This window comes from Neophocaena asiaeorientalis, unplaced genomic scaffold (genome assembly GCF_003031525.2).
Source record: "Neophocaena asiaeorientalis asiaeorientalis breed wild unplaced genomic scaffold, Neophocaena_asiaeorientalis_V1.1 scaffold221, whole genome shotgun sequence".
NCBI classification, from domain to species: Eukaryota; Metazoa; Chordata; class Mammalia; order Artiodactyla; family Phocoenidae; genus Neophocaena; species Neophocaena asiaeorientalis.
The window spans coordinates 1,699,338-1,711,375 of NW_020173766.1; the positions used below are offsets into that span (position 1 = coordinate 1,699,338).

Genomic DNA, 12,038 nt, shown 5'->3' on the forward strand with positions numbered 1-12,038 from the left:
ATGTGCTTCTCAGGGAAACTATTTTTAACCTTTTTGCTTTTTCCATCATTACTCCTTTTATTTGGTTTGTCAGCAACTGCAGTATGTCTCTTGGCCACATCTGTCTTATTCTCCTCAGACGGTACTGAAGGAACAAATCCTGCCCCCTGGATTTGGTCTTGGCAGCTCACATCTGTCACCTTGGTAGCTGGTTCAGTAACAGCAAAATCCTTGCCTGTGCTTGTTTTGTTCCTGCCAAGAGCCCCAAGCTTAGAAGAATTAACCTCAACATTTCTACCCTTTTGGTCAACTCCTTCCACTGTGGGTGTATCTGATATACGTGAGAACAAAGGGTCATGATTTATGGGGAAAGTAAGTTCTAATTCTCTGTTTTGATGGGGAGTACTACCAATATCCCCACGCTTCCCTACAAAAGGTGGGCTGAGGATTTCTTCCTTCCTCTCCATTCTAGCAGGCTGTGTGGAATAACTATTTTTAAACTTTTTGTTTTTGTCTTCACTGCCTCTTTTTGTAGGCTTTTCAGAAATCCAGGGAGCTGCCTCATGATCCATCCAAGGACATTTTTCCTCCTCGCTCTGGTTGCCGACACGCATGCCTATGGCTACAGCTCCTCTTTCTGTTCTAGCACCGGAAGTCTGAATCATGCCTGACCCATTTCCCAAAGGAATCAACGCCTGCAAGGTGCCTGCCACCCTCAGGGCAGTCATCTCCTTAGGGTCCCGCATCACCACTGCCTCAGTGAGCTCAGCCACAGTCCCTGGTTGCTCTGAAGAACCCAGCCCCAGCTCCTCGCTTTTATCCATTCTTTCCATTTTAGGCGCTGGCTCACTTGGCACAAGAACAGCTCTGCTGTCCTTCTGGCTGTCCGCAAGCCACAGCAGCTCAGACCTTGCTCTCACCTTCCCAGAACTTGCTCTCATCTTCCCAGAACTTCCCTTTCCCTTCCTGCTTTTGCCATCACCTGCCATTCTCTTAAATGGTTCATTCCCTAGTCCAGGAACCTGAGCTAACACCGTGTCCTGTGGCTGCTCAGAAGCAAAGATGCTGTTCTCCTGTCTTTCCTTGGGAATACTTTCCTTTTTTAGTTCTTTAACCTCTTCAGTTCCCTCAGAAAACTCTTTCTGTTTGTCATTCTGCAGTTTAGTCATTTTACTTTCATCACTCCCTTCTTTTAGACTACTTACTAATGGATTACCTGCTGTCAAAGTGGGTATGGAATTAGGCAGTTCTTTTGCTGCTTTGGGTTTTGAAACTCTACCCTCAGCCTCTTGGTCCAAGACAGGAGAGCAACCCTCTTTGGGTCTGATCTCCAAAGGAATTTCGACTTTGTGTGAAAAAACTTCTGTCAGGGGTCCTTTCAGATTGAGGGAGCCTACTGTCTGGCTTTTATCCACAGGAGTCTCGAGGTAGGGTGCAGGCTGTGGTTTGCACTCATCTTGCTGCAGCAATTTCTTGTCTTGGCTCTGTGGTGCTGACTTGTTACCTCTCACCTCTGCCTCTACTCTCAGTTTGGGCTGAGAATTTACTGCAGTTTTCGGGGGTTCTTCCAAAGGACACAAAGGAATGCTGAGACCCTCGGAGACAAAGTTCTCAGCTACCAGTTTGGCTGCTCTGGAATCAATTTCACATCCCTTTTTCAAGTTTTCTCTGGATACCAGTCCATGTTCTGTGCCCACAGTGGTAGGCAGGCTGGGGGGAACACCTGACTTTTGTGGGTCAGTGGCAGAGGGATGACCTTTAGGCTCATCTGCATTGTCATCATCCCAAGGTCCCCCAGCCCGGGGCTGAGAGTATCTCTTTTGCTTTGGTTTCTTCTTTTTTTTCTTCATCATCATTGGTGTTCTTTCTATATCCCAGGACTCCCTGCCAAGATCCCTCTGGGGTTCAAGGAAGTCACCATGAATAGTTTTCCTCTGGTTCCCAGGCTCACCACAGGAAGACGAACCAGAAACCCAACCCAACTCAGACAAAGGGCAGGGGCCCAGCCCAGGATCAAGAGTCTTCCGTGGAGAAGAGCCTCCCAGCAGCTCAGGAGGGACCCTGGCAAGCCTGGGCCGGGCGGGCCGGGCGGACCTGCGATCACTGGGTCTGCACGCTTTTTTGGCTTGTGTGGGAAGGGTACCTGCAATACATGAAGTTGGCCAAAATTCCAAACAGAAAACCCCTTGTTATTGTTTCTTTAAGAAAGTGTCCATTTAGTGACTCATTTAAGTAGTCTATTTTCACCAACCCACATACTGATTCATTTAGGAAAACAGTTTTTTTCCAAAACATTTCTCACTCTTAACTGGGATTAGTAAATATTTAACAAAAATCAAAGATCATCATCTTGGGTAAAGACTTTTTTTTACAAAATGTATTTACAAAATATTCAAAACTTGATAAAAGAAATTCAAACAGTGATCTTCTAATCTGTATAATAAGCACTTACTGCCTATAAATCTCCTCTGATACTTATTTATATGTTATTATTTTTAATAGGTACATAATTCCCAGGATAGTAACAAGATGGTAAGCTCCTCTTTTTGGTGACATTGATTAACTGATTGAATGAAATATGTATGATTTTACAATTCTAAGAGTCTGTCACCAATATTATACTAATTACTTATCAGTATTATACCGATTACTTGTTAAACAGACCAGAAGGACAGAATTATACTACTTTAAAAAAAAAAAAGAAAGAGAAAAAGAAAAGATACTGAATTAGTATTTTGTCCAGAGAAAAAGTCACATTATTTCAGAACCAGAGCCTCCTACTTTAAAACACAAATGTGCTAGATTTCAATGTTCTATTGCTAAAGGTATTTCCCAAAAGACAGAGATATATACATAATGCCAAGTATAGGATAATGAATTAAAACAATTAGGATGAGCACCCTTGGAAAAGTTTCAGGAAGTCAATTAGTCCAACCTCCTGCCTCTAAGTCAATGAATGCAGTATGGATCCAAGATCCTGGAAAGAGACCCGGTGAGAGCAGGTCTAGGACAACTCTTGGTAAGTTTGATGCAATAAATGACCTCACAGAATATTAAAGTATTCAAATAGTGACTTTTGTCCTTATCTTTATCCCTCCAATGTCCTCCAAATCCTACCCTTTACTTAATACCTCAGGCCAATTATTGTTTTTCCTGAAAAATTGCTAGGCTTTAGCAACCCACAGCATTTATAACATTTAACTTGGCAGTTAATCAGCAGCTATTTGGTGCCATCTCTAATACTATTTAATTCAATTATTATATAAATCTTTGGTTTCAGAGTTCACGCCTGGGAACTTCTCTCACCATCCAGGCTAGGAAAGGACCAGGACCCAGGCCTAAGTATCTGTGTGCCTTAGCATGGTGTATACACAATAAGGACTTGAGAAATCTTTAATGATATGTTGAGTCACTAAAACAACATTTTAAAAATCATACATTTATTTAGCTCCCACTTGGTGCCAGACAGTGTTCAAAGCAGTAAAGATTCCAAGTGTAGCAAATCTTGGTCCCTGCCCTGAAGTTCACGATCTCACCACAATCACAGAAAAGGAGGCAGAGAATCACTAAGTTGATAATCACGTGCACGTGCTTCTGGCTTACCATCAAAAATGTGTAAAGCTCACTGAAATCTGTTTAAGAAAGAGAGCTGACTTCATAAACGGTCCTGCTGATCACCACCTTATAACCAGGAACAATGTCTTCCACCATCTCCCCATCTTTCCCAGTTTAAGCGTTTTCAAACAGGCCATTTTGTTTTCCTGACATACCTGAGGTCTCTGAAGGAAGTTCAGAAGGTTGACTACTGAACGGTTTCTTTTGCTCTAGTTCCTCTGACACAGAATCCTCATCTGTTGGCAAGTTGTGCTTTTGGCCCATGGCTGTGACTGCTTCTAAAGGTAAAAGTAAAAACCACACAGGTTTCAGAGAAGCACCATTTCAGCTACTTCTCCACCTTCCAGAAATTGGAAATGGACACAGTTTTTGAGGAATGAGGGACGCTCCTATGAGGGCAGGAGAGAAATGGAGTGGCAGTTGGAAGGGGGAGGGAAGGGGGAGTTGGGAGGGTTGGGTTTTTTTTTAAAAAAGAAGGGAAAAATAACAAATGTTTTTATGGTGGTGGGAATGATCCAATGTAAAGGGGGAAAAACATGGTGAGAGGCAGGAAAAGAGAATGGCCAGGGCAATGTGTATAAGTAGACAAGAGAAGACGGGATCTAGTGCAAGACAAAGATGCTGCCCCTCGTGACTAGGAGCAGGGACTGTTTGCTGATGGCAACAGCAGGGAAGGCAGAGTCTATGGATAAAGATACAAGTAGTTAGGTAGACGAGCGAGTGAAAGTTTGTGAATGTTCTTTTTTATTGCTTCAATCATCTATAAGAAAAACAGGAAGATGAGCAGAGAACAAGGATGGAGAAGGTGTTGGCAGTTGAAGGAGGGCAAAGGTGAGAAAGAACTGTTTAGGGGAGCAGGAATGTGTTTAGACTTGCGAAGTACAGTGTGACTGTCTTTATTTTACCTGGCATGACGTTTGTCCCTTACCCTTCTGGAGACTACACCCTTGTAGACAAATACTGCAAGTAAGCGTAAGCCCATACCTGCTGATATCATGAGAGGAGGTACAGCTGACTGTCCTTCATCCTGGAGAGATTCTAACTGGGAATCCTCAGTTGTTTCTTCCTGTGTCCGTGCAGTTTCCATGTCCTTAACAGGAACTGGTGCCACCTCTGCTTCTGAGGATGCTGCAACATCCTTGGCTGGAGCCACACTGTTGGCCAGGGTCACCTCCGTTTGCAGGGGTAGAGCCACATTCTTGCCCAGGACCATCTCTGTTTCTGGAGATGAAACCACGTCCTTGCCCAGGGCCACCTCTGTTTCTTGAGGTGGAGCCACGTCCTTGCTCAGGGCCATCTCTACTTCTGGGGGTGGAGCCATGTCCTTGACTGGGGTGACTTCTGTTTCTGGAGGTGCAGCCATGTCCTTGACTAGGGCCACCTCTGTTTCTGGGGGTAGTACCATATCCCCAGTAAGGGCCACCTCTGTTTCTGAGGACAGGGCTACCTCCTTGGCTGAGGATATTTCTGTGGATGACACAGCGTCCTCATCCAGTGGCACCTCTATTTCTGAAAGTGATGCTACATCCTTGGATGGGGCCACCTCTCGGTCTGTAGGTGGTACCATGCCCTCAGCTGGGGCCAAATCCATTTTTACAGGTGGTGTCCTCTCTGTTTCTTTGAATAGTAGTATGTCCTTGGCTGGGGTTACCTCTGTTTCTGTGGGCAGTACCATGTCCTTGGCCAAAGACACATCTGTTTCTGTGGGCAATACATTGTCCTTAACTGGGGTTGCCTCTGTTTCTAGGGGTAGAACCACGTCCTTGACTAAGACCATATCTGGTTCGATGGATGATTTCATGTCCTTGGCCAGGGCCACATCTGGTTCGGTAGGTGGTTCCGTGTCTTTATCCAATGCCACCTCTGTTTCTGTGGCTGGTGCCACATCCTTGGCCAGGACCATCTCTGATTCTCGAGATGGTGCCATGTTAGCAGCCTTCAGTCCCATCACCATTTCCATTGCTTTTGTTGGTGCTCTCTCTTCTGCGGATGCCATTTCTACCTCCTTAGCAGGCTCTAAGGGAAATAAATTGGACATTTAGGATCCATCATTGTCTGCTCATAGCTCTTCATTCAAAACTTACTTTCTTAGGGCACAAGAGTATCTGGCTTTTGTGACCATAACATCCTAAACATAACTAAAAAGCTGTCCACTTAATGCATTTGTGCCTACTCTTCAACAGTCCTAATACTTAGAAGAATAGAATACTGGCAGAACAAAGAGTGGAGGAGGAAAGGCAAAGGAGAGAAAAAAACACAGGTCCAAAAAATCACCACAGGTACACAATTAGTGTCAGAAAGGGAAGCTGTGGGACATCAAGAAAACCCCCCAGAGTTCTAAATCTGCCCTGAATTACAGAGGGATTGTCTTTGCCCATTGGCCCTAAGTGTTGTATTTCAACTACAACTTAATTCCTCCAGCTTTGAAATCAGTAATTTAAGTTTAAAAACATCTGTGACAGTTGTGAAAATTTTACCTAACTATACTGCTGCACAAGGCTCAAAAATGACTGATGCTTTATATTGATTATTGATACTGTAACTATTAAGTGATAAACAGGGATCCTAATAATGTACCTGCTGTAGGCTGTGTAATGGCCTCAGGGGAAATGAAGGATTCTGAATGTGGAGGTTTTGGAGCTTCCACAGGCCACCCCTGAGGAACAACAGCTGCAGGAGCAAACGTGTTACAGGGAAACACACCTAATATTGAAACACAAATACATTTTTCAGACTCAGTCAACACTGGGGAAAAAAGACATTTGATATTTAAAACCAGCTTTATATAGCCATAAAGGCATAGGCCAAAAGGACCAACGAGAAACAAAGCAAGAAAGTTTTAAAGTAAAAACCGCTGACATTCTTCAGGTTTTGGCTAATTGTTAGGCTGTTGCCCTGCTGATTGACACTGACTGGCCACCTTCTACAATGTTTTACAAAGATTCAAAAACACCAAAGAATAGGGAGGGTGGGAGGGAGACGCAAGAGGGAGGAGATATGGGGATATATGTATTTGTATAGCTGATTCACTTTGTTATAAAGCAGAAACTAACACACCACTGTAAAGCAATTATACTCCAATAAAGATATTAAAAAAATAAATAAATAAAAAATAGCAAAGGACGAGCTCTTGCTCCTACATCACAACCAACAGAACGCAACAGACAGTAAGGGACAGTGAATCAATTTCCTCATCTGTACAGTGAGATTAACATACAACCCTTTCCAACATTAGAAGACACTTTTGTGAAAATGCTTTGTAAATTATTAAGAACTAGACAGATGTAAAAGCATTATTATTATGCTGTCCTCTGCCAGACCTAATATCACATGGGATTTAGTATCGCCTGGTCCTTGCCATCAAGATTATTACAATTTAGCTAGAGAGGCAAGATAGACATATATCAAATAAGGTAAACTGTGTAGTATGGACTAAATGCTATAAGAATTTCAAAAGAACCATGAGATCAGCACAGTCACAGAAGGCTTCAGAGGAGGAGCAAGAGCAGGAAGAGAGGGGAGAGTAGTCAATTTCAAGGATGGAGAGCTCTCTGAGCAAAGAAAAGAACGAGGATGCCGACAGGACAAGAATGTTTCCGGGACTATGAGATTAGTCTGCTTCAAACAGATCTTGTATACCAGAGAGGGAAAATGGGATTAGAACAAACAGTAGAAGAAAAAATTCAGAAAACCAGAGAATTTAGAGAAAAAAAAGTGTGTGGGGGGGAGCTGTCTTAAGGTCTTAATCATAAAAATGAGACAATGAATACAGAACAGGGAGTCAGATGATCAGGTATATTCAGAATTAATTTTAAAGGAGAGCAGGAAGTCTGATAGGCGACTACTGAGGTGGTCTAGGTATGAAGTGATAGGGGCTTGCATGGGGTAAAGCAGAGGGAGCACAAAGGAAGAGAAGGAAGATGCTGTAAAGAAAGAAGTCAATGCAACTAAGTGACTGCCTAGGTAGTGAGCTGAAAAAACAGGAGTCAAAGCCAAAATCAAATCAGGAGACTAGATGGATTGCATCAAAGTCAACTCATTTAACATCCTTCTTGCAAGAGATCATCAGGCCAAAGAAAAGCATAAGTGAAACATACAGCTACTAGCCAGAATCTTTACAAATACAAAATTATAAGCATTATTTGAAGTGGGACTTACTGATGATGGGTACTGAAGGAAACCAGAACATGTTACCCCAAAATATGCCCCTTTGACATAAAAATTTTGAGCTGAAGCAATTAAGCAAACAACAAATTGAGAAAAAGCTCCTCCCTTTCTGCCTAAAGGCAGGATATAAATTTTCCTTTCACTGGCAAGAGACACTTATCAGGCCAGAGGGGGCACCAAAGGAATATGCAAACAAACCTGACTCCATTAGTTCCCTCTCATATACTTACCTTCCCGAAGTATGACTCTTGGAAGTGTAAAACTCCTTTCCTTTATCCTGTCATTTCTCTACAAATTTAATATTCTTTGTTGAGGATGCTACACAAACTGAATTTCTTTCTTTTTTAAAATAAATTTATTTATTTTGTTTTTTTGTTTATATATTTTTGACTGTGTTGGGTCTTCGTTGCTGCACGCGGACTTTCTCTAGTTGCAGTGAGCAGGGGCTACTCTTTGTTGAGGTGCGCCGGCTTTTCCTTGTGAAGCATGAGCTCTAGGCACATGGGCTCAGTAGTTGTGGCTCACAGGCTCTAGAGCGCAGGGTAAGTGATTGTGGTGCAAGGGCTTAGCTGCTCTGCAGCATGTGGGGTCTTCCCAGACCAGGGCTTGAACCCATGTCCCCTGCATTGGCAGGTGGATTCTCAACCACTGTGCCACCAGGGAAGTCCCAAACTGAATTTCTAAGCTACACCTTTGAGTTACTTTCCTCCCATGTGATGTATGTTGCATGCGTTAATAAACTATTTGTTTTTTTCTTATTAACCTGTCTATAGAGTCTCAACTGAACACCAAAGATGGGTAGAAGTAAAGTTTTGCCTGCCCTACAGTACCTTGGCCACATTCATGTTAAGTTATACAAAAGCAGGAATGAGGAAACTACTAATTGATAACTAAGATCTGTTTAACATTTAGTTTACCATGTACCAGAAACTATGCGAAGTACTTCTACATAAATTTTATTTCATCAACACCACATCTTTAAGGTAAGAACAAGTGGTGGCGCCATTTTATAAAGAAACCAAAGTTTAGGGAGGACATAACTTGCGGAAGGCCATGAACTAATAAAAATGTGGAGACAGAACCTGGCCCTAGGATACAGGATTCAAGATCCCATGAGAGGAGGTGAGCTGAACCTGAGCAGCCCAACTGTGAATTCTCTGTGACTAATCTAGAAGGAGCAGTGTCAGAGCCAGAGCCCCTAAACATGACTTTGCCTAGTGATTCACTTCAAAGGTGATGGGTGAAAAGCCAAATTAATTGATGGAGTTAAGAAATAAATCCAGCTGGAGAAGTCATACCATAACTGTCTTTCAGGGGATCATTTTGTTCTGCAGATGCTGAAGCACTGGTTGTTCCACTGGGGAGAAAGAGCAAATCTTCCAGGCTGTCATCATGGTGCATCTTAAAGGGATCTGGAATAAAGAAGGAGTTTAAAACTCATTCCCATTGAACACAACTAGAAAGATTATCATTCCTTATTATCCTCTGATGAATACTGATTAGCTACATGTGTGTCATCAACAGTGAGTTAAATATGTTGAGATAATATGTGACTGAATGTGGTAGGGAATCAAATATTCATTAATTCATTTGTGACAAGTTAAAAATACATAATCTCATATTCTCTAAGATTTAATTATCTAAATCAGACAGCCAACAAATACATAAAACTAAAACTACAACTAATGCTCAAGTCTATAATATTAGGAGGTGAGAGTACAAATATAATTAAACTTTCAATATGTATTTACAGAGCAGACATTCATTTTAGGTTATTAAAAAACACACACACACACACAGAACAAGTAAAAGAGACATTTTCACCTCCTGTGGAGAGCATGAAGAAAACTGCATTTCAAAAGCTGTCTGAATGAGACAAGGTGAACTGCTGGTACCTGGAAAGAATGAACTCTAGACTCAGGAGTTGGCATGAGTAAAGGCACTGAAAACATCAGGTAAACTCTGTACCTTCTTACATGAAAAAAGAGCAAAGCCATTTAGGCCAAGCAAGAATTCTGCTCTCCAGGGAGGCCATCTCGAAATGCAACAGACATCTGAATTAGCCTGAAAGTTTATAAAAACACACTGCTGGGCTCTAAGAATCTGCATTTCTAACTAGTTTCTCAGGGAATGCTAATTCCCTTTAGGCACTTCCATTGTCAGAGGCAGCTGCACTGAAGTCCAGGCTTTAAGTGAATGTTCATTCCTGTGGCTCTGAGGCAGCTGCCCCTCCCTCTTCTAGTAAGGGATTTCAGGCTTAGGGGAGAGCAGGGCACTGCAGAATATGAACGAGCAGAAAGGAAACTGAGAAACTGCTGGGGCTGGAGGAGGCCGAAGTGCTGCTGCTTCAGAACAGCAGAGGAGCTAGAATCTAGACAGATTAGAAAGCTTCATTCTCCCCAGTCTTAACTTGGTTTGGGGTACCTGCTGCTTGCTCTGCCTCTCACACTTCCGCTGAAGGAAAACAGGACACTTAAACCAGCAATGAGAATAACTGTTGTATGGTTCGCACATTAGGAGGGGAAGAATGCTAAATCACATGTAAAAATCAAAGATTTCTACAAAGTTCTGTCATTTATTCATTACTATTTTACTAGGTGCATATGATGTGGCAGACCCTGTGTGTTCTAAAAACCCAAAGATGTATAAATCAGAGTTGAAAACATTTAGGAGATGGATATACTTTAGTTCAAGTCAAGGAAGGTCTTCACTTGAAAAATATTTAAGCTGAGCACTAAAGAACTGAGTGGTTGCGGGACAGAGGAAGACCTTTTCTTTCTCTGCCTACATACATTCCCTCTCTTAGTGATCTCATCCAGTCTCACAGTTTAAAATTCCATCTATAAGATGATGACACTCAAATTTGTATCTCCAGTCATCTCAACCTCTCCCTTTATTTCCTGACTTAGGTATCAAACTGCCAACACTTAATGTATAAAATAAAGCCAAAATGTAACCTGTTTCCCAAATCACTCCTCCTACAGTCTTCCCATCTCTGATGGCATTCTATCTTTTTGGTCCAAAACCCTGGAGTCATCCTTGGTTTCTCTCTTTCATACACCACATCCAAGTCGTCAGGAAATCCAGCTGACTTGACCTTGAAAATGTCCCCCAGGGGGCTTCCCTGGTGGCGCAGTGGATAAGAATCTGCCTGCCAATGCAGGGGACACAGGTTCGAGCCTTGGTCCAGGAAGACCCTACATGCCGCGGAACAACTAAGCCCGAGCGCCACAACTGCTGAGCCTGGGCTCTAGAGCCCACGAGCCACAACTACTGAGCCCGCATGCCACAACTACTGAAGCCTGAGCTCCACAACGAGAAGCCACCACAATGAGAAGCCTGCACACCGCAACGAGGAGTAGCCCCCGCTCGCCGCAACTAGAGAAAGCCCATGTGCGGCAACGAAGACCCAACACAGCCAAAAAATAAATAAATAAAATGAAAAAAAAAAAATGTCTCCCAGAATCTATTTCTTCTCCACCTCCACTACAGTTTCTCACAAGGCTGCAGTGAAGGTACTGCCCAGGGCTGTGATCATTTGGAGACTTGACTGGGGCTGGAGAACCTGCCTACATGATGATGGCTTACTCACATGGCTGTTAACTGGAGGCTTCTGTTCCTCCCCACGTGTGCCTCTCCACAGCAGCAGCTATCGCCAGGGTGAGTAAACCCAGTGTGACCAAGACAGAAACTGTAGTGTCTTTTGTAATCTAATCTTAGAAATGGCATACCATTATTTCTGCCATCTATTCTATTGGTCACATAGCCCAAGCATGGTACGATGTGGAAGGTGACTACACAAGGGTGTGAATACTAGGAGGTGGGGATCACTGGAGCCATCGCCCTGAATTAGTAATTAAAAACTACTCACAAAGAAACGCCCTGGCTGAGATGGCTTCCCTGATGAAATCTACCAAATATTTAAAGAAGAATGAAAATCAATTCTTCACAAACACTTCCAAAAATATTAAAGAGAGGAGGATACTTCCCAACTCATTGTATGAGACTAATATAAAACTAGACAAAGACATCTCAAGAAAGGAAAACTACTGACCAGTATCTTTTCTGAACATGGATGCAAAAATCCTCAACAAATGTTTACATATGTGCCAGCATATAAAACTCATTATATACCATGACCAAATGGGATCCATCTCAGGAATGCAACATTGGTTTAACATCCAAAAATCAATTAATGGAATACATACATAACAACAGAATTAAAAAAATAAAACCACATGATCATCAATAGATGCAGAAAAATCACTTGGCAAAAC

At 42.6% G+C, this 12,038-nt stretch overlaps 1 protein-coding gene across 8 annotated transcripts in view; it reads right to left on the reverse strand.

Moving 5' to 3' along the window:
• The window catches only part of MAP4 (microtubule associated protein 4), a 138,831-nt gene that overhangs the window by 41,293 nt on the left and 85,500 nt on the right, over nt 1-12,038 (reverse strand). For 6 of the 8 annotated variants that reach the window (XM_024751368.1, XM_024751367.1, XM_024751372.1 and 3 more), the window contains 4 exons: nt 9,060-9,173; nt 6,172-6,297; nt 4,579-5,610; nt 3,750-3,872 (listed from right to left, as the gene is read on the reverse strand). In XM_024751368.1, coding sequence (XP_024607136.1) covers nt 3,750-3,872; nt 4,579-5,610; nt 6,172-6,297; nt 9,060-9,173 — 1,395 coding nt within the window. The remainder of the gene's footprint in view (nt 1-3,749; nt 3,873-4,578; nt 5,611-6,171; nt 6,298-9,059; nt 9,174-12,038) is intronic. The other 2 variants (XM_024751366.1, XM_024751369.1) reach the window with 2 other exon arrangements.